This window comes from Leopardus geoffroyi, chromosome C2, assembly GCF_018350155.1.
Source record: "Leopardus geoffroyi isolate Oge1 chromosome C2, O.geoffroyi_Oge1_pat1.0, whole genome shotgun sequence".
In the NCBI taxonomy this organism is placed as follows: domain Eukaryota; kingdom Metazoa; phylum Chordata; class Mammalia; order Carnivora; family Felidae; genus Leopardus; species Leopardus geoffroyi.
Window position 1 is genome coordinate 95741229 of NC_059333.1, and position 23638 is coordinate 95764866.

At 43.1% G+C, this 23638-nt stretch overlaps 1 protein-coding gene across 1 annotated transcript in view; it reads left to right on the forward strand.

Annotated features, from left to right (window-relative positions):
- The window catches only part of SLC7A14 (solute carrier family 7 member 14), a 113609-nt gene that overhangs the window by 40532 nt on the left and 49439 nt on the right, over window positions 1-23638 (forward strand). Inside the window, exon 2 of the mRNA XM_045503000.1 lies at window positions 17677-18134. Coding sequence (XP_045358956.1) covers window positions 17831-18134 — 304 coding nt within the window. The 5' untranslated portion in view covers window positions 17677-17830. The remainder of the gene's footprint in view (window positions 1-17676; window positions 18135-23638) is intronic.

Genomic DNA, 23638 nt, shown 5'->3' on the forward strand with positions numbered 1-23638 from the left:
TCTCTCTGTCCCCAGAATAAATAAACGTTGAAAAAAAAAAAAATTAAAAAAAAAAAATAGTAGTGAAAGTAGTGTTGTCAAAATAATATATATGTACAAATCAGTTAAAATCACGCCTGGTACAGGGACGCCTACGTGGCTCCGTGGGTTGGGCATCCAACTTCGGCTCAGGTCATGATCTCATGGTTCATGGGTTCGAGCCCCTCATCAGGCTCTGCTGACAGCTCGGAGCCTGGAGTCTGCCTGGAATTCTGCCCCTCCCCTGCCTGTTCTCTCTTTCTCTCTCTCTCTCTCTCCCTCTCTCTCTCTCTCTAAAGAATAAATAAATAAACATTTAAAAAAATGCCTGGTACATAGTAAACATCATATAAGTGATGCTATTATTTAAGTACAGTCACCCAAGAAAAAGCATGGGAAGTATCTGGCACATAGGAGGAGCTGGCAAATATTTCTTTTTTTTTTTTTTAATTTTTATTCATTTTTTAGATGGGGGGTGGGGGGCGGCGGGCACAGAGGATCTGAAGCGGGCTCTGCACTATAACAACAGAAAGCTTGATGTGGGGCTCGAACTTGCAAATTGTGAGCTCGTGACCTGAGCCAAAGTTGGACGCTTAACCAACTGAGCCATGCAGGTGCCCCAATGGGCAAATGTTTCTATCTCAGGTGTACAAACATAGAAGGCAGAGAAGGAAGACACTCTTATTTGAGTACTATGATTTGTTTTTTAGATATATATGACCATTTAACCTCTTAATTTTTAGCTTCATAATAAGAGACTCTTTTTAGTCTATTTCACCTTTTATCTACTCGATACAGAATGAGACCCAGAATTCAAAATAACAAGAGAGCTGTTTCAAACCTTTTATGTGCCTGAGGGTGGTTCACCCCTTTCTACTTGTAAATTCCTCACTAACTGAATGGATGGGGGTTCTGGTCAGACCCAAACTGCAAACAGGAAGGACTTACATGCTCAGCACTTGCCTATGGCAGGTAGAACCAAATAAGCATTCTAGACACCAGGCTCTGAATGCAGAGGCTCATTTGTTGGGATTTTCCTCTATTGTCAAAGTACAAACCACAACTTGGCACATCTCTTTTCCCACCTCTCCTGGTTCTAGAGAGATAGTGCTTCTTACAGATAGAGGACCACGGGCTCATGGACCTCACTGATGCAAAACATAGTGAAATGGGCTCTTCTTGGGCTGATTCTAAACAGCAAGCACCTCTCTACAAAAGAAGAAGGAATAAAAGTGTCAATCAGATCTGGGCCGGTGCCTTCTGGGGGAAGGAAAGAAGTCAAAGACACCAGGGAAGCAAGTCCACCAGCCTAGTTTGGCAAGAGGACTTTACCCTTTCAACCTGAGCTTCAATCTCAGAGAGGGCGACAGCCTCACACAGGTCAGCTCCAAGCATGGGTCAAGGTGCAGAGATGGCCAAATAGTCCAGATGGACCTGAAAGTTTGTAAACCATCTAATACTCTACCTCAAGGAATATTTTCATTCTGGTTAACATTAATCAAGCAAATTCTCCCATTTCTTTTTCATGTTGAATTAAAAGACATTTACATAGTCTCTTTCCCCTTCAGGACCACTCTTTCAGCAAAGGCATTCCAGGCATCAAAGCACAATGACTTCTTGACATTGACTCACACTGACCAATACATGGTCACATCAGAATCTCATTCTGTGATTCCATGTAATAATAGACACTGTATTAATAACTAAAAATGTACCAGCAGTAAAGGATCGTCTGGAGGATATGTTCTTCCTTTTAAAATCCCATTGCACTGGGGCACCTGGGTGGCGCAGTCGGTTAAGCGTCCAACTTCAGCCAGGTCACGATCTCGCGGTCCGGGAGTTCGAGCCCCGCGTCAGGCTCTGGGCTGATGGCTCAGAGCCTGGAGCCTGTTTCCGATTCTGTGTCTCCCTCTCTCTCTGCCCCTCCCCCGTTCATGCTCTGTCTCTCTCTGTCCCAAAAATAAATAAACGTTGAAAAAAAAAATTTTTTAAATCCCATTGCACTGAAGAAGAAAAAAATCACAATAGCTTATTGCTAAAAGAATGATAGGAGGTCACAGTCCAGCTTGCATGTCACACACACACACACACACACACACACACACACACACCTCATGCCTCTCACTGCTAAAAGATGAAATCCAAATCTCTTAGTGAAGAATTAAGAGTGTTTTGAGAAGGAAAACTTAACTGTGTTGAATGCCTCTTAACAGGTCAAGTGAAAGAGATGAGGGCTAAAATACGTTCATTGGATTTAGCATCATGGAAGCCACTGATGACCTCAACAAAAGCAGTTTTGGTGGCAAGAAAGATGCATATGGGAGAATGGAGAGGGTCCGTGACTGACAAGATATAAAAAAGTGGAGATTGCTCCTAGGACGATAGTCTAAGTGTGGCAATAGTTAAAGAGGGCATAGTGTTTAGGGGAAGAGGAGGGTTTTTACTTGTTTGTTTTACAAGATGAACCTACTGGAAATAATTAGAATTCTTACAATAGTCCATGAAATTATTAGAATTAGTTGCCTGTGGGCAGTGATCAACATGGAAAGAAAACCAAACTATGAGAAACCAAAGTCATAGGGCTGTGGTATTTGCTTTAGGGGCAGAGTCTATCTTCCCAGCAGGGAGGTTATCCTGAGCTTTGTGTAGAAACCAGGAGAATCCCACCTTCAGGCCCCTGGTGACTCAAACCTGCTATATGAAGCTGATTCTGTAACCAAGTCCGAGCTTTCCCTGGACCTTAAAATTCTATTTCCAATGTGAAAAGAATGGTAATGATACTGACTAATCTAATTCTATGGAGGAAACAGATCCTAAAACAGTTCTCCATAAAAGATGCATAGACACGTAACTACAAAAATCAAAGATATCTCTTCATGGCCAGAGATAAGAGCATGCTCATTATTCTGGGATCTTCTGTGTTCTGTTTTGGTTTTTAATTAAATAGTTCTCCTCTGATTTTAAAGAGATACATGCTCCCCACAACAAAAATGGAGTAGAAATCACTCCTACAGAAATCGTTCCTCCACCACCCTAGTTCCATATTTTTAACATTCTAGCACACTGCCTTCAGAAGGAGAGAATGAAATTGGATCGCACTCAATACACAGTTCTATATCCTTTCTTTGTAGTAGCTTTAATTTAATATAGCCTGAGTGATTTTTGTGTCATTAAATATTATCTTAAAATAATATTTTAATGTTTGTTTACTATTTATTCTTTGAATAGCTCATGATTGATTTGACTCCATCCATAGTTAGGGGCATTTAGATTGTCTCCAGTTTTTACTACTATAAATAATATTGCAATAGGGGCGCCTGGGTGGCTCAGTCAGTTGGATGTCCGACTTCAGCTCAGGTCATGGTCTCACAGTCTGTGAGTTCGAGCCCCACGTCAGGCTCTGTGCTGACAGCTCAGAGCCGGGAGCCTGCTTCGGATTCTGTGTCTCCCTCTCTCTCTGCCCCTCCCCTGCTCATGCTCTGTCTCTCTGTCTCAAAAATAAATAAAAACATTACAAAAATTTTAAATAATATTACAATAGATGCCCTTGAAAAAAAATTGCACCTGATTATTTCCACATGATCAATTTACTTTCGAAAACATTTAAGACAGATTGCACTCCCATCACCAGTGAATGGAAGTATTGTTTCTTTGACCACCACCCACCACCCCACCACCATCAGCAATGAGTGGTTCTTTTAACCTTTGCCATGTTAATAAGTGAAAATGACTCCTTTTTTGGCATTTATTTGAATACTTGTGATAACGGACATGTCTCATATTATTGAACATTGATATTTGCATTAACGGTTGCTCTTTACTGGGCTCTACGAGGAATACATTCAAAATAAAGAACTTGAAGAATGGAAAATTTTTTAACTCAACAGTTTGGAAGTAAGCAGTTTTCAGTTGTATAGCTTGTAGGTTGGAAATTCATTTTATTTTTTTAATGTTTATTTATTTAAAGGAAAGAAAGAGTGCGTGTGCACGCGCGTGTTCACACACACACGTACACGAGCACACACAAGCAGGAGAGGAGCAGAGAGAGAGAATCCCAAGCAAGCTCCGCTGGCAGCATGGAACCGGAAGTGGGGCTCAAACTCAGGAACTATGAGATCATGACCTGAGCCTAAATCAAGAGTCAGCAGCTTAACCGACTGAGCCACCCAGGCACCCCTGGATGTTCATTTTAAACTCCCCTAATGAAACCTGGCATTTTTCTGTGATTTCGTGCTGTTGACATTGAAAGATGCACTGGGAGCTTTCAGATTTCTTGAGGAAATGACACATAGTAGGAAAGGAATCTGCCTCCAAAGAATTCTCTGGGCTGTGGATCCAGAATGCACCCTGAGGGCCTGCAGACTAACCAACCCTGCATGCAGGTGCCATTCTCAAAAGAGACTCAGAACTTACAAATGAATAGTGCACCCATAGGACAAAGCACGTCTCCATTTTTCAACAACATGCTAAATTCCCAGGCTATTAAAGTCTCGACTATTTTCCTCCCAGATACAAAACAAAACAAAACAAAAAAGCAATGAAGCAAACTGAAAAATATACCTTCCCTTCTATGGTTCATACTCTATGACTTAGGAGGTTTCTCTGACTCTCTGGTTGGAGCCTACAAATTGCCACATGGAACATCTCCATCAAAAAGTACAACTCTAACCTTAACTAGATTTTAATATTTTAATACTGTATAGTTTTCATCCAGTCTTCTCTTGATTTAATGAATATAAAAGAATCAAAAATAGATAGCGGTAACTTATTTATAATCAGATATACTTATTTTTAGATAATTTAGGCTCCCAAAGGGATTTGTGAAGGCATTCAACAAAAATAAATTTCTCATTTGTAAAATCTGAGACTTGGACCAGTTGATTTCTAAATTTTGTGTTCTGTGATTTTATGCACAAAGAGTAATTAACAAAGAAAGTCATCTCATATTCCAATAGATAATTGCAAGATAGCAAGGGTTGTTACAAACTGCTATTGTAAACTATATCTTTTATAAAGAAATACTTTGTTCCCAACAGTCTTTTAAGCACTGTGGAGGAATTTTATTCTACAAATATTTATTGATTACCTGCTTTGTGCCAGTCCCCGCTGTGGTCCTTAGGTATTCAGCAAAAAAACAAGATGGACAAAATCCTTACCTTCAAGGAGAGGTAGAGGGAGAATACACACAATGAAACCATAAACAAATAAATATCCAATAGGGATAAATTACTCAAAAGTAAATAAATAAATAAGTAGATAAATGGATAGATGGATATATAGATAGAAGAACATGAGGGAAAGAGTACAAAGACCAGGCCATTGGTTTTTTTTATTTCCAGATCATTTTTTTAATCTATTTGATTCATACATTACAGCAAAGTATAAAATAAAATAAAAAAATCTTTCTCTTTTAATCCTCCCTTCCTAATTCAGTTTGTTTTTTTGGTTTATGTTGTTGTTGTTATTGTTGTTTTTAATTTAAATCCAAGTTAGTTAACAAATAGTGTAATGATTTCAGGAATAGAATTTAGTGATTCATCACTTACATATAACACCCAGTGCTCATCCCAACAAGGGCCCTTCTTCATGCCCGTCACCCATTTAGCCCATCCCCCACTCAACACCCCTCCAGCAGTTTGTTCTCTGTATATAAGTCTCTTATGGTTTGTCTCAAGATATGGCTACTTTCAACTCAAGTAGTTCAGCAGGGCCTCTCCTGCAGAGTGACATTCCAGCTGAGACCAGAATCATGAGAAGGACAGAGCCATGCAAAGACTTGGAGCAAGGGATCCCAGGTAGAGGAAACAAATGCAACCCTTGAAATAACAGGCATATTTCCTGTGTTTCAAAAACAGAAAGCAGGACAGCATGGCTGCACCAAGAAAGAGGCTGGCAGGAGATGTATTCAGGGGTGAAAGAGACACCAGACAGCATAGGGCTCTGTAGACCATTGTAAGGAGTTTGTATTTCATTTCCTTTCCAAAAAAAATAGAGGGTTTTAAGGATATTCTAGCCTTCAAGTGTGTAACAATCTGTGCAAGGCGATTGAAAAATACATGCTGACTTGGGGGGTCCGTAGGAAATCAGAGAAGGGGAGGCCCAAGTGGTTAACACACATTTAATGGCAGATGGAGTATGAGCTGAGTTTCAAAAGAACATGAAAAGGTGGATGGCTGCAGGGGAAAGGTCAGAAAAGCAGCAAATAGAAAGGCTAAGAAGTAAAATCACTATAATCAGTGGGGAGATATACTGTTACGATAGATGGTCACTTCATTGGCAAGCTTATCTTTCTGGCCAAATCAGGAGCTCCTGGAGGAACGGGGCCATCTTCTTCCTCCTTCTGTCCCTGCATCTTGCACACATGGTGCCCGACATTTACTACGTGCTCTGAACCCATTAAAGCAGATGGTGTGTATTGAGAGCAGTACAAAGAGAGGAGTGGAGCTGGGTGTGAGGAGTCAGTCTTTGTTAAGAGCTAGAAGTTCACAGAGCATGTAAAGGGACCTACATCAATTCAAATGAAGATTCTGTCCACTTGTCTGTTTATAGCTGTATCGCATGTAAATGGCCATTATCAAAACTTGAAGAGTCCACTTGAAATTACCTGACTTAAAATGCAGACTCTTAAATTTCCTTTGGGGGAGAGGAAGGAATCTCAAAGAGACGGGTGAATGGCTTCCAGGATAACTGAATCCACAGTACAAAAAAGAGTCCTGGGTGTCAGTTAAGATACAGTGAATAGAAAAACAAAACTGTTTCATATATTAGCTCCACACCCAAGGGCACGAAGTCAGTTATCCAATTATTGATTTGTGTTTAGCCTCTCCAGGGAGAGTAGCTGTAGGGATGTACCTACTGAAGGATTTTCCTGAGTAATGCTGGGGATGCCAGCTGGTTAATCATGTGAATAATAGCATTTGGAAGACTCCTACAAGAGCCATGCTTCTCCAAACTGGCATGACGAAATGCCCACTGAGGCCAAGTCACAAGGAAGAGTTTTGAGATACATTAAACACCTTTGTCCATTCCCTTAGCTGCTAAGAAAGAGCTTTTCTTTTGGGCCATATCTAAGTTCATTGTAAGTTGTTAAGTACATTTACAGAACATATTGAAACCCATCAACCCAGTCAATACAATAATTTAGGGAGGGCACTGGTTCTCATATTTTAGATAATGTCAGCTGAAATAATATGAACAACCACTAGGGCTCACTATGTATTACAATTATATATTTTCCCTACTTATCCCTAGTATTCATTCCTGTTTTTTTCCATTTTATTTTATTATTATTTTTTATTATTTTTTTCAATTTTTTATTTTTATTTTCTTAATATTTATTGTCAAGTTAGCTAACATATAGCATATACCGTGCATTCTTGGTTTCAGGGGGAGATTCCCATGATTCATCACCTACATACAATGCCCAGTGCTCATCCCAAGAAGTGCCCTCCTTAATGCCCATCACCCATTTTCCCCTCTCCCCCACAACCAAGAAAAATATATTTTAAAGGAACATTACCACATAGGACATTACCACAAATGCTTTTTTTTCCTTTGGGGATCATCCCAAGCCTGACATGAGAGTGATATCATTCAAAGAAAATTGAGGCAGCTCCATTCACTTTCTTAAATATGGAGCAGTAGGGAGGGCCCCAGGGTGGAAGAAAGGAGACCCATATTATCCCATTACCTTGAGTGTGGCCTTGGATAAGTCATTCCAGTGCTCAGGCCCAGGATCCATCTATCCGAAAGTAGCTGAATGAATTACTCTGCTAAGGTTATTCTTTCAGAACAATGGGCAAATGTAGTTTGGGTTAAGTTTTCGTTGTAATTAGGGACGGAACTTTGGAGAGAGGGTATGAAGAAAAGCTGAGCCAAGTATTTCCAGAAAAAGAGAGAGGTGGAAGTTTGCCATAGAGTGTAGGACTATGAAGAGATATGTCCTTAAAGAGTATGAAAAGGCATTCAGGCTGAAGAATAACTCCTCCAAAGATGCCCACAACCTAATCTCTAAAACCTGTCACTAAGTTCCTTTACATGATAAAGGGGAAACTTGTGGGTGATTAAATTAAGGGTCTTGAGATGGGGATATTAATCCTGGATTAAATCAATGGGCTGATGCTATCACAGGGAAGGAGTCTGGAGGACAGAGAGGAGAGAAGACGCCATGCTGCTGACTTTAAAGACGGGTCCTGGGACCCCAGTTCCTGATATTCTGTGTCTTGTAGTAATTTATGGCCACAACAGCTACCGTTGAGTTCAGCACACAGTAGAAACTCTTTAAATACTTTTAGCAATGATTAATTTAATGCAATTTCTTAAATCTTTTCTATTGGCATAGGAAAATGAACTAATTTTCTTGTGTAATTTTTCCCTTCTGAAAGAAGTGTTCCCCCAAGAAAATCTGGTTAGTGCAGAGTTTTTCATTTCCTCTGGTCTTGCTCATGTTGCCATATGCACAATGAATAACACAAGACGCTGCACAGAGACCTGACACCCTGGACCTACTCTTTCCTAGAGGAAAGAGTAGAAGGGTGACATCAGGCTGTGATATCCTCCCTGACTGGGTTGTTGGAGGAGAAACGTGGTATCTCAGTGCTGAATAATCAGATCTCTGAACAAGCTTCTCCTCAATTCTCCTGCTTAGTAGATGCCAGGCATTCCCTTGAGACTATTTTCACAACAGTTGCTGCCAAATACATACACAGATAATATTCTCAACCCCTGAAGGCTTGACAAATAGGGAAGCAGAATGGGAAACGTTTTTAAACAGAAATGTTGTCCCAGACCAGGCAAAGATCAAATATCCTCATAAGGTTAAATATATATATACGTATACATATATATTTTTTAACATACATACGTACGTGTGTATATCCACTCATATATGTATTTGTTTATTTCTAGCAAATAAGGTTAGAATGACTTCTCATTGTTTTGTTGTGCTTGGTGTCAGAAGCAGATGAATTTTGGATTCATACTGGTATTCAAAGGAAATGAATATTCATACCTCTACAGCGTTAATCGTGCAAGTACAGGAATGAATATCAGAGTCTCTTTAAGTTTATACATCAGATGCCCAGACTTCTGCCCATTCCGGAGAAGCAGCCTCAAAAAAAATCATAATACAATTGTTTTGCCTAGTACATGGAAGGGGTTCCGTAAGATAAGTTACGTGATTGTCACAGCTTTTCATATCCTCCTTCATAAGAGAAGTATGCAACCTCATGCATACTTACCTGTCTTCAATGAAAGAAATACACATCCCACCCCTCTAACTTTGAGCTTGGCCATTTGCTTCACCTTAATCTATGGAAACCTGTTGAATTCCAGTCCCAACCAGAAGCAGAAGAGGCATTGCATGTTTCCACCAGTTGCCTGTTCTTGGCCTGTGCCACAAGAGAACAGCATATGTCAGGTAGGGATTGTTCCTTAGCCTGACTCTCAGAATGAGAAGACATGTGGGGACTCACAGTCCACCCTGGGGAGAAAACCTGAAGCCAATGCACAGCCTGGAGTAGAGTCATAGCAAGAGATAAATGTCATTGTTGTAACATATTGAAATTTCATATTGTTTGTTACTGCAGCAAAAGCTGATTAATGCACTCAATAACATTTTAGAAACAGAAAAAGAAACAACAAGCTGAATTGGAACAACCTCTCTTGCTTAGCTACTCAATTGTCAGAGATCCAAACTCTCCTTTAAAAGCATTCCAAGCAAAACAAAGCCAGCTGTGCCTGAGTTTCTGCATGTAATGTAAATGGGGTAGCACGTTGTTAGGTAATATGGGAAGTGATCAAAAATACTTAAAGTGGGTTCCATCAATCAAACATTTAGAAAATATATAACTGGGAAAATTAGCAGTCTCAAAGTCAGGAATCCTAGTTTTGAAGTCAAGGGTACCTCTGAGTCAATTTGTCAGGCACCAGTATTGCATGATTTAGGACACCCATGTGCATACACACACACACTCACACACACACACACACATACACACATGCAGAGCTAGACTGATCAAAAACATCTTCCTTACTGCCTTGTCATGGTCCCAAAATGTCAACAATGATAAACTGCAGCCTGCCCAAGAAGTATAAATCAAAATGTGATTGATCTAGAAGCTGTACTATGTGAGACACTACTGCTCACTGAAAAAATTGAGGATGTTCAGTCTGGGGAAGATAAAACTCCAAGAGTGATGTTAGTTGCCTTCAAAAACATGAAGCCTGTTCCTGTAAGGAGATTAACCCTAATCTGCATAGATACAGGGAGCAAAACTGAGGATAACAGGAGAAAATTACCAGGACACAGATCTCAATTCCATTCACTAGGATGTTCTTTTAGAATGGGGCAGACCCTGGGACTCAGACACGTCTGTATCCTGCCACCCAGAATCAAGTTACAGTGACTGGCAGGCAAGCCCATCCACAGTCAGGCTGCAAACACACAGCCGTATCTGGCCAGCGTGGAAAGAATAGAAGAGCAACAGAAGCAAGTACCTCAGCAGAAAATCCGCCACCAGAGACTGGCTGAGCGAGCCGCAGTGAGCAACAGGCTTAGAGGTCAGAAGTGGAGCATGTTTTCAGGGATACGGTGATGACTGTAAATGAACCCACCATGTCCTAGGCCCCTCACTGCGTATGTACATCTTGGGGAGAAAAGTCAAGGGCGTAAAAGAATGAGTAACACCCAGAGCCCCAAGCAAATCTGCTAAGAAGCCCATTTCGATAATGAAACGTAAGAAAGGAGGAAGCCATTCTCTGCAAGCACAAGAAAGAGAAGAACAAATCCCTTGGAGGAAAAATATCAGGGCACAGTGTGCAGCCAGAAGATACCCAAGGAAGTTTCAGCAGAGAAAAGCCCTGGGTGAGGACTGGGCAGCAGGCCAAGGGTCTTCTGAGAACTGCCTAGGGAGGTGGAGGCAGTGAGAGGGGGTGTCAGCAGTAGGGGACAAAAAGACCTGGTCAGGGAGCAGGGTGATGCGAGCTAGTGCTCCCATGGCACCCACAGTGTGCCAGGCACTGTGCTAAAAGCTTCACACATATTAACTCCTTTGCCCCTCACCACAACCCTGTGAGCTAGGTACCCTTATGATCCCATTTTATAGATGGCAAAACTGAAGCACAGAAAGGCTTCATTCAAGGTCACTTAGCTAGTAAGGGCAGAGCCAGAATTTGAACCCAGAGAACTCTACTACTGAATTATGTTCTATTTTATTTTATTTTATTTTATTTTATTTTATTTTATTTTTAAGAGAGAGAGCATGTGAGCAGAGGAGAGGAGCAGAGGGAGAGAGAGAGAGTGAAAGAATCTTAAGCAGCCTCCATGCTCAGCTCAAAGCCCCATGCAGGGCTCAATCCCATAACCCTGAGATCATGACCTAAGCCAAAATCAAAAGTCGGATGCTCAACTTACTGAGCCACCCGGGTGCCCCCTGAATTATGTTCTTAACCAGGCACCAGAAGCTCAGCCCAGAGGAGGAGAAACAGCAGACTGGTGAGGAGGAGGGGTAGTGCAGGACCCCACGATATGGGACAGGGGAGGGCCTCAGAAGGCTCCTCGAGATCCTGAAGTCACCAGGTAGGATTCATCAAACCAGGCACCTTTTACTCTAACCGAAACCTCATTTTGCCAGGGGACATTGATTAGACGAATTCTGTAGCAGTCATAAGTGTCCAACTCCATGAAGGGGCTGCTTCGATCAGCCCATGTTTCCCACTGCTCCAAATGTTCGGGCAAAGGCTGGACAACTGTTTCTAGGGGAGGCGAGGGAGGGATTGTTGTAATCCCTCGGTGTTTTCGCAAAATCAAGCTAGAATGATTTTTGGCCGTTTACTGTTTTGTTAGTCTTCATTTCCTTCCTCTCTTCGCCTCCGAAGGCAAGCTCCAACCTAATTCGATAATCCTACCTCTTCAGTGAACTTCTGAGCCATGATTGTTTTCATCCTGACACAAACCTGCTTTTACCATCATTATTCTTGGAGTCCACTGAACCCTCAACCACCCTGGCAAACACCACAATGAGGACTCTCTCCTCCCAGAGGCCCTGTAAGCCTTTCTTAGTTATAGCTGTGAAGTATTTTGAGAAACTTGAATTAAAGTGCTAGAGAAAGCACAACAGACATTTATTGCTCATCTTGGAAAGACAACAGCAATGAGCTTCCAAAACTATCTTTGATTAACATAATCTAAGGGTAATGAATATGGATATTGTCAATAGTCACTTCGAAGCATGTTTTCTCGTACATTTTGTTCTCTCCAGTAAATTTCCAACCAAGAAAGAAAATGCCCCCAAGTTCCTGTTTGCATCAACAAAGCAAACACTCAGAGGAATTACGCAGAGGGAATAGAGCCAGGAAGGAATGCTCACCATCCTCAACCTTTGTTCCAGTTGGTTCTCTATGTTTTCACCACGCTTCTAATTATCTATCAAATAAAAGCCCTCACCTCCCTAACAAGCCTGGTTATTTCTCTGTGTCCTTGTGACAGCTTCTGAGGTAGGCTGATCAGAACTAGTGTCCCAGAGGGTGTCTCTAGACCGCACAGCATCCGTAGTCACTGCTTGCAGAAGACAGATGCCAAAAAGCCCAGCTTCCTGCCCAAAAAGAGAAATAGAAAGTACCTGTCAGACTTGTGGCCCCATGTGGGAAATGACAATGTATTTCATGGTCCTCCAGAGAAACAGAACCAAGAGGGCATATGCAGATACATACGAGGGGATTTATGATGGGAATTGGGTCCCATGTTACGGAGGCCAAGAAGACCCAGAACCTGCTATCTTCAAGCTGGAGACCCAGAACGGCCGGTGGTATGATTCAGTCTGAGTCTGAAGGCCTGAGAATCAAGGTAGAGGTGCCAATGGTAGAGAGCCCAGTCTGCATCCAGAAGCTCAAGAACCAGGAGCACCAATGTCCAAGAACAGAAGATGGATGTCAGCTCCAGCAAAGACTGTGAATTTGCCCTTCCTCTGCCTCTCTGTTCTATTCCGGCCCTCAACGAATCAGAAGATGCCCACCCATGCCAGGGGAGAGGATCTTCTTCACTCAGTCTACAGATTCAAATGCTAATCTCTTCCAGAAACACCCTCATGGACACAGCCAGAAATCATGTTTCACCAGCTATCTGGGCATCCCTTTGCCCAGTCAAGTTGACACCAACTTAATCATCACAGGAACTATCTGGTTTTCCACACCTAAAGCTTTAGTCTTCCCTGGTGCCATAGGGCAGTGGACCTGACTGTGCCTTGCTAGAACGACCTGGGGAGCCTTAAAGAATCCCTATACCTAGGCTACACCTCAGACCGATTAAACTGGAATTTCTGGGGTGGAAGCCAGGCAGCAGTGTTTCTGGGAGAACCCTGGACAATTCCAGCATGCAACCAAGATGGAGAACCACTGCAAAGGGATCCGGAGATGAGAAAACCCTTTCACCCTCCCTCAAAAAGCCAACATTAAGGCCACCTGCATTTACCACTGGCCTTCCCTGCCATGGGGCCACTCTCCTCATTTCTAACACGAGTGACCTAGGAGGCTCTCCCTGGCCTTCCTGACAGTCTGTCCCCACACCTCCGTGTCCCCTGTCCTCGTGCACAGGTCCTGACACAGGCTGCTGTGGAACTGCACTGGTGATTGTTCTCTGTTTGCTTGTCTGTCTCCTCAGCAGCAGGGCCACACCTCCCGCACCTTTTTAGTCCATCCTGGAGCTAACTTATCATCAGGACGTGATTGTTCAGTTAACTGCACAGCAGCTATAATGAGCTTTTAAAAACATAAGTATCAGGGTTCCTGGGTGGCTCAGTCGGTTAAGCGTCCCCCTTCAGCTCAGGTCATGATCTGGCAGTTCATGAGTTCGAGCCCCACGTGGGGCTCTGTGCTGACAGCTCAGAGCCTGGAGCTGGCTTTGGAGTCTGTGTCCCCCTCTCTCTCTGCCCCCTCCCCTGCTCGCACGCTGTCTCTCTCTCAAAAATAAATAAACCATTAAAAAAAAATAAAAACATAAATATTATCATATCACTCACCTGAATAAAACCCTCTGGTGACTTCTCACTGTGCCGCAAACCCCAGCCCTCTTTTGGCTTGCAAGCCCTGTGCAGGCTGATCCTGCCCACCTCAGGCAGGAGGATGGGGAGTAAGGACGTGAACTCTGCAAGCAAGCACCGCAGGGCCAAGTGCGGTGCCATGGGCTCCTCCACTCTGGAGAAGTTCCTGGACCTCTCCCGACCTCCTCTCCAAAGGCAGATTTGTTGTGAGGATTAAATTAGCTGGCACACGGTCTAACAGGGCACTAGAATCCTCCTCACCCTGTCCCAGACTTAGTCCCAGGAATGAGCCACAACTGCTCTCCCCCTGGGAGCGCTGACACCTGGCCCGACTGGTTCCCCGTCGTCACTCAGGAACCAGGAACCAATGTCATGGCTGCACACACCCTCTGTCACCCCTTCGGCAGCCCATTTCATATCCTTCATGACCCATGTTAGTTTGCTGAGCTGCTATATAACAAAGCACCACAAATGAGGTGTCTATTGTTTATTTATTTTTGAGAGAGAGAGAGACAGACAGACGGAACATGAGCAGGGGAGGGGCAGAAAGAGAGAGAGAGAGAGAGAGAGAAACAGAATCTGACGCAGGCTCCAGGCTTCACACTGTCACCACAGAGCCCAACACAGGGCTCGAACTCACAAATCACAAGATCATGACCTGAGCCACAATGGACGCTTAACCAACTGAGCCACCCAGGCTCCCCCAAACTAGGTGTCTTAAATATAGAAACATATTGACTCCCAGTTCTGGAGGCTGGAAGTCTGCGATAAAGGTGCAGCAAGGTTAGTTCCTTCCTTGAGGAAGATGCACATTCCATGGCTTTCTCCCGGCTTCTTGTGGTTTGCCAGCAAATCCTTGGTGTTCCTTCGCTTTTTTTAGATGCATCGCTCTGACCTCTGCTTTCATCTTCACTCCTCATTCTCTCTGTGTCCAAATTTCCTCTTCCTACAAGGACACCAGTCATAGTAGATTAAGTGCCCACCCTATTCCAGATGACCTCATCTTAACTGACCACATCTATAACAACTATTTCCAAATAAGGGCACATTCTGAGACACTGGGGGTTAAGACTTCAACATACAAATTTGGGGGAACACAATTCAGCACACAGCATATCTACTCCTCTTCCTTCCCTGGAATGACCTGGTTTTATTTGTCATCCTGTATGTTGTATTATATTCTTTCTTCACTGAACATTATTGTTTATGTTGTCCAATTTTTCTGCAATAGACTAATAAGAAAAATAATAAAAGATAGGCTTTTCAGATAAGAAGCAAAAACGAACCTTATTCCTTGCAATGTGATTTGGGTGTTCACCTCCTCCCATGCTAGACTTAAAGGTCCATGGGAGCAGGAACCATGTCTTTGCACCCCCAAGCCTAAGACCATGCATGGCGCATAACAGATGCTTGGTACCTGCTGAGTTGAAATTAAATAGATATGTACATTAAGTTCCCACAAGAGCTCAAGTGAAGCAATTGTCCTTGCAGTCTTGCTGGGATATATGTGACATGTTTTCTCACGAATCTGGAAATCTGTAAAAAAACAAAACAAAACGCTGACACTTCAGGTTCTGAAATGACTCTGCCATATACAATGGCACTCTCCAACTATAGTGGTATTTAAGATATGGTCAAGAATTAAAACACAGCATGAAGCAACATTGTCAAATCTAGCTGGAAATTAAACCATTAGATCTATCATCACCCAACCCCTGTGAACCAAACTGCCACATTTCCCCCGATTCTTCTAATTAAGGTTGTGTTTGCAAAGCCTTTAGAAGCAGACGAGTGTTACATTAAGTGCTAAGCAGTATTAATTAATCATATTGGTAGATTACATGGGCTGGTACTTCTCGTAAATGTAAATGTCCTAGGCTTGTCAGCACAGTTCTTGGAAGCAATGTTCAGATGTACTCTAGAAGTTCTTCATAGAATTGTAAAAAGCTCCTGGCTTCGTAGTTTCTTATCATCTTGATATTCTCCACTTTGTCAAAACTTTGGAAACGGTCTAATATAGTAGTTCCCGGTTCTATCAGGCCCAGCACCTCTTTTCCGTATTGAAGATTTATTATACCTCTCTTTAATATCCTGAAGCAAAATGCATGAAAAACCTGCCTATATGTAACATATTTCAGTATGTAAACACTCCAGCAAGCACACATGGGGCCGTCAGATGCTCTCACTATATTCAGAATCACTGTCCGTGTGCCAATTCCAAATGGTAGGTGCGCGTGTGAGATGCAGTACCATGGGTGGTGCTGGAAGGTGGCCTTGAGTTTCAGAAGCAGTGAAGAACTCCTTTTTGGTTCCAAACTAAAGAATTTACAATCATCCTTCAATTTACTCTATAGTTGCATTCCTGGAAAAGCCAACGTACTTGTATTTTAAAACCATCCCTGAAAACCCCCATATGTTTCTGTATATAAAAGAGAATTAAGTTTGGGGCACCTGGATGCCTCAGTCAGTTGAGCGTCTGACTTCAGCTCAGGTCACGATCGCCCGCTTCTTGAGTTCTGGCCCCACATCGCGCTCACGCTGAGGTCAGTGCAGAGTCTGCTTCAATCATCGGTCCCCCGCTCTCTGCCCCTCTCCCGCTTGCACTCTCAAAAAATAAATAAAACATTTTTTAAAACTAGGTTTTAGGTTTAGATCATCATAACCAGAATTTTCACCTACAGGAATGTCTGTGAGATCACTGAAAATTGGATGACACCATCCCACCCAGTTAGCATCTCTGGGGCTCACCCACCAAATGCAAGGAACACCTCCCCCTTTCTCAATCTCTGAGAGCAAAAAAATTGTTCAAAACCTTCTCATTTCATTTGAGAACAAAGTTCCGAAAGAACTCCATGGGTGGGACTGTCTCTCTTAAGAGTCAAAAATCTAATTTTAGATCTTTATATTTTAAAGTTTTTTTTTTTTTCAACGTTTATTTATTTTTGGGACAGAGAGAGACAGAGCATGAACGGGGGAGGGGCAGAGAGAGAGGGAGACACAGAATCGGAAACAGGCTCCAGGCTCCGAGCCATCAGCCCAGAGCCTGACGCGGGGCTCGAACTCCCGGACCGCGAGATCGTGACCTGGCTGAAGTCGGAAGCTTAACCGACTGCGCCACCCAGGCGCCCCAGATCTTTATATTTTAAAAAAAGAGGATATTGTGTCCCCAAAGAATATGCCCCAAATCACAGACCACGCCTTGGCAGTGTCAGGTAAGAAGCACTTAAGAATTTGGACAAGTGGGCATTTTCCATGTGGCAGGTATTATCTTATGCTCTGTTTAGATGCTAATCTAATCTTCACATCAACACTAGGCAGGAGGCTCTATTATCCCCATGATACAGGTGAAACTGAAGCACAGAGAAATGAGATAACTTATCCAAGGTCCTACAGCAATAAGTAGCAGAGCCCTGATTCAGACCATCTTCTTCAGAATGACTTGGGGACACAGTGCAAATAACAGATTGTTATTTAGGACTGGAGGAGACACAAAGGGGGAAATGCACCCCTTCTGCATTATGAGAACACAAGATAGACCAGTTCGACCAGTTCAGTATACTGACCTCCAAATGAAAATGTGTTCCTGCTTGGTCTCATCTTCTTTCTTGTGTTTTTCCTGCAGACATTCATGCCCAGGAGAAGACTGCTTTGGGTCCCTCTGGACCTTTCCTAAAAAAGAAGATCCCCATTCACTAGATGAGTTCCAGAAGCATCCACTAAGGCTTCCATAGCTCGCTTCCTTCAGTTGACCTTCATCGTAACCCCTCTCACACAGGATGAGTGGCTTCCTTGCCTCCCTGGACCCCCGGCGGGTGCAGTGGGGGGCGGCCTGGTATGCCATGCACTCCAGGATCCTGCGCACCAAACCAGTGGAGTCCATGCTGGAGGGAACTGGGGCCACCACAACCCATGGCACCAAGCTAGCCAAGGTGCTCACCACCATGGACCTCATCTCACTTGGCGTTGGCAGCTGCGTGGGCACAGGGATGTACGTGGTGTCTGGCCTGGTGGCCAAGGAAATGGCAGGACCTGGTGTCATTGTGTCCTTCATCATTGCAGCTGTTGCGTCCATATTATCAGGTAAGTGCCTCAGTACAGTGAAAGGCCTATGGAAAGTGCACTTGCCAGTCTGTTACCGCTCATCCCGCTCTTCTAGAATATTGAATGGTGAGATGTAAGAAGTGTCACCAAAGAGGTCATCGGGCTCCTTTTTTGCCTTGACTGCCAGGGAGTTCAAGGCTCAATTACATAGCTTCCTTTTTCTTTGGTTTTTCTATACAACTAATTATTCTGGTGCCCGGCTTCCTCCCAATTTCTCTTTCCCTGTCATGTCCTAATGGCTCCGTTTTTATTATAACTCTCCCTTTCAATGAAGGATAGGTCAATCCCTTGGTGGAGATGTGGATATAGCTAGGATTATAAATAATACATAAAGGATAGGCAGAGTAGCAAAATGACAAGTCACTAAATCTGATGTGATTGGGACTTGATGAGCCAAAAACTGGCATTGTGACACCCAAGCAGGAGGAAAGCAAGCTAGGAAATGTAAAGCCATCGTGAGAATCACAACACACCATCTGCCACAAGCACTTCAACAGATTGTATTCTACAGAGGTGGTTCAACGAGCATTATCTCTTTCCTTGAGAAAGAATCATAGAACTCATTTTTTTTTTAAATAAGGTGCCACGACTTACGTATTGATAATTTGTGAAATGGCTCTTCTATTTTCCTTTCCCTCTTCCCTCCTTGTCTCTTGAGCTATGGTCCACAGTATCTTGCCAGGAATGGGTAAACAGGTAACTTGAAAAAGAAGGAAAAAACACTTCTTGCTTCCTGATCATAATATTGTGCAAGCCCAAGGCTTTGCTGGAGTTTTGGTGGTGAATCAGGTGGGTCAACTCACATCCTGGCAGGGAATGCATGGTCTCTTCCAAAGCTTCAGAAGCAAGAATGCTGGGGTATATCAGGATTTCTGTGTACAAATGCACATCATCACAAGAAAAGTTCTACATTCATATTGTATATCCAGACTGAACAGCCCCCATCCACGGGGTGTGAATGGACCAGGAACACACAACCAGAAAGTGTACTAGTTTATATTTGACATCTTTTTAACTTAATGGCAGAAATGTTTCCAGACTGATTTTATTTATCTCCCATCATGGCTTACTTTCCTGTTGGTGTTACAACTATCCCTTTTCCTGAAGTTATTCTCTAATATGCATGAGTAGCCTAATAATTTCCTTCAGAAAAGAGAACTTTTTTTCTTAGAGATGAAAATAAATCATTCCCATGGATGAATTTTGTGGATACCTCAAATGCTATTAACCTCACTGTGTTCATTTTCAAACTTATTTGGCAAAGAAATTATTTGGAGGAAGGTGCCAGATTCTTATTCACCATAAATCTAGAGACCTACAAGTGTTTGCATACAGACCAAAATAGTGATGGTGGGATAAAAGGCAGACATACAAACAGGGCTCCCATCGAAGGCACAGGGCAGGTGGCTAAGAGTCCCGCCTAGTTAATGCATACTGCCCTTTCTCCTCTTGACCCGTCCTTTTATGGCCCCATCCCCAAACCACAATGATTGCTGCAAGCAAATCACCCACATCTTATCCTTCACAGTGCTACATTACATTTAGAAACCAGCACAAGGTTCAGTTGCCTTCTGGGAAACTGCCCCCCTGCCAAGGTCCCCATGATGCTATATAACCCAGACTTTTCTGCTGCTCCTGTGGAGGAGACCCGGCCAGCACTGTGCTGGAGCTAGCTTGCCCCGGCTGCCAAGATCCCTAATTGTGCACACCTCTCCCCACCTTTGCATCTCCGCAAGGTTATGTTGTTAACTTGGAATTGGCTACAGCAGGAGTATTTACACCACAAAAATTGGCAAAGGCTCCAGGTAGAGTTTGTTTGTTTTGGTTGGTTGTTTCACCACCGGCCCGGTCCACTGAAAGCCCTGGAACTTCCCAGTAACTGGTACCTTCACCACTGCACCAGGCACCAAAAGAAAACTCTGTCTCTCCCCCAAGGAGAGACCCCCCTCCCCACATGTGGCTGCATCCACAACACTTCTCTACACTCTGTGACTGAGGCCAGCCAGAATTCTCCTACAGGCCCCAGCTAGAGCCTGGGCCCAAATAACTTGTGCCAAAATTAGCATTTTTATAACAGAAGTCTTCAACCAGGCGTCTCATTCTGTGATCCTTTGTCACTAAACTAAAGGAAGTACCCCCCCCCCCCGCTGCCTTCTTTCCACTCCTGTGTCATCATCCTGGTGTCGCATCTCCCTTGACCAAACTTGCCACCACTTTCTGCCTCACGATAATCAAGCTCCCCTCTACCTTCAGACTTTTTAACACCTGCTCCTTCCTCCTTCTGACCTTAACCAAAACCTGGCTCAACTCTGAGGACACCATTGCAAACACTGAGAAAGTGCGCGAGAAGGATAGATGTGTAGCCAAAGAGCGAGATGTTTGAAGCTGAGATTTTGGAAGTGGTACAGCGATCAGTGATGTTAAAATTAGACCTGGCTCCGCCGCTAACTGGCCATGAGACCTTGAGCAAGTTCCATCACTTCTCTGAGCCTCAGTTTCTCCGCTTTGAAAACGGCCATCATGCCACCGCCTTCGCAGAGTTCCTGTGACGATTCGTGACGCCAGTGAGCGCCAGCCACAGGGCCTGGTACACGGCCCTCGACACGTCGTTCTTATCATCGTGTGCCAAGCCCTGTGTTCAGAGTTTGCCATACGTTAACACATTTAAGAGGCAGCATACCCCTTCAAGGTGGGTTTTATTACTTTCACATACGAGAAAGCTGAAATTTCAATAACAGAACCTAGGTTCAAATTTGTTATACCGGCAATAGTTTTCAGCACGGACTATGAATTTAAATCACCTGGGGAGCTTATTTTTTCAAATCGTGGTTTGGCAGAGAAAGGTTATAATTACATGCAGTAAAATCTACCCTTTTAAATATACAACTCTGTGAGTTTGACCAACGCATATCATTGTGTAACCTCCATATAATCAAGATACAGAAGCATCCCATCATCCCCAAATAATTCCTTCATGTTACCTCTTTGCAACGCTCCTCACCTCCACCCCCAACCCCTGGCAACCACTAATCTGTTTTCTGTCCCTATGCTTTTGCCTTTTCCAAGATGTCATATAAACGGAAACACTCAGTATGTAACATTTTGAGTTTGTTTTCTGTCACTTAGTATGATACATTGAAGGCTTATTCATATTGTATGTATCAGTGGGTCATTCCATTTTATTTTTGAGTAGTATCCCATTGTATGGACATACTACAGTTTATTTATCCATTTACTAGTTGAACGTGGAATTGGGTGGTTTCCAGTCTGGGGCCATTATAAACAAAGCCATTATAAACATTTGTGTACAGGTTTTCGTGTGAACACAGGTTGTCAGTTCTCTTGAGTAAATACCTAGGGATGGAAGTGCTGGATTGTGTGTTAGGTGTAGGTTTAACTTCAAAATAAACCGCTAAACTCTTTTCCAAAGTGATTGTATTCTTTTTCATTCCCACCAGCCATGCCTTTGATTTCCAGTTGCTCCGTTCCTGGCCAGCCCTCAGAATTGTCAGGTGTTGCTTTGTGCTGTTGCTTCGTTTGTTTGCCATTTTAAAAGGTGAAGGAGGGTATTTCAATGTGGCTTTCATTTGCACTTCCCTAACTGCTAATATTTTGAACATGTTTGTATGTGCTTGTTTGCCATCTATCTTCTCTGGTGAAGTGTTCAAATCACTTGCCCATTCTTTAATTGGGTTCTTCATTTTCTTATTACTAACTTTTAAATTTTTCTAATATATTCTAGATACAAGTCCTTTATCAGATATGTGATTTTGTGAATATTTTCTCCCAGTTTATGGCTCATCTTTTAGTTTTCTTTTAATTTGTTGATTTCTTTTTAAAAATGCCCAGGTTCCACCCCCAGAGATTCTCATTCAGTTGGACTGGGGCAGAACCTGGGGAATCGTATTTTTTTTTTATAAGCCTAGGGACCAAAACTTAACTTCTGCTGCAGCTATGACCTACAAAAATAGAATATAGATGTTAAGATATAAGCTGGGGTGCCTGGGTGGCTTTAGCTTAGGACATGAACTCGCTGTTCATGAATTCGAGCCCTGTGTCGGGCTCTGTGCTGACAGCTCGGAGCCTGGAGCCTGCTTCAGATTCTGTGTCTCCCTCTCCTCTGTTCCTTCCTCTCTCTCTCTCTCTCTCTCACACATGCTCATGCTTTCAAAAATAAATAAACATTAAGAAAATTTTAAAAAACAGATGCAAGTTATTTGGCCAGCAGATAGCAGATTCTTAAGTGATTTTCATGGCCCTACGGCATCATCACCCATGCCATGCAAACCAGCCTATAACCTGAAACAAATCTGACTAAGGGAGAAAGCCACCTCCTCTACAATTTGACAAGACCCAAAGTTACAATAACCTCCCCAGGTGCTCCTGCCAGTCATGCCCCAACACCGTAACCACCCACAGCCCTATCACAGGTGGATGGAAAGTTATCAGAGGAAGCAGCTTGTGCTGTAACCTTTACCCTTTGTCCATAGAGTATTATCTACCCTTTAATAGTTCAGCAGGCCCCATGCCCATACCAGACCTAAAACACCCTTTGAATACACCAGATCGAATCAACCAGATAGGAGAAATCGTGTTCCTTTATGATTCCCACCTATAACGTTATTGAGACATTGAGGGACAGAAGCAGGATGGCTTACAGAGGTTCTCTAATTCAGTTGACTTAGGAGGAAATACAAATGCCAGTGACACTGGCCATGCCAGTGACACTGGGCCATTCAAAGTTCTAAGAGCCTCCTATGAACTTGAGTGAGGATGCCTGCTTTGGCTTTTTTTCCTAAGTTTATTTCCAGTTCTCTCTTAATATTATTAAAATTTAACCTTAAATAGAATGTAGGTCTGAATAACTCCTAAGCTCATGTGGATCCTACAATAACCCTTAAGGCCCGTAGCTCAAATGGTTTTGGTAGGGATTAAGTGACAGTGTGCATACATCACATCAGTCCCCAGTCTGATGCATGAAACCAGTAATTTCTATCATTTACTCCTAAGAAATAGTTGACAAAAATCTAATAAGACGTGGTTCAGTACAGATGTATTGTATACCCACCATCTACCAGTTCTGGGGCAGTACCAAAAACAAATAAGAGATTGTTTCTACTCTAAAGGACCCATTGTTTATTGATGCAGATGAACACCTAATCTGATAGGTAACTATGGCAATGATAGCAGTAATAATAGAAATAAAGCAGCAGGGGCACCTGGATGGCTCGGTCGGTTGAGCACCCGACTTCAGATCAGGTCATGATCTCACGGTTCATGAGTTTGAGCCCCTCATCAGGCTCTGTGCAGACAGCTCAGAGCCTGGAGCCTGCTTCGGATTCTGTCTCCCTCTCTCTTTGCTCCTCCTCTGTTCATGGTCCCCTGTCTCTCTCTCAAAAATAAATAAACATAGGGGCGCCTGGGTGGCGCAGTCGGTTAAGCGTCCGACTTCAGCCAGGTCACGATCTCGCGGTCCGTGAGTT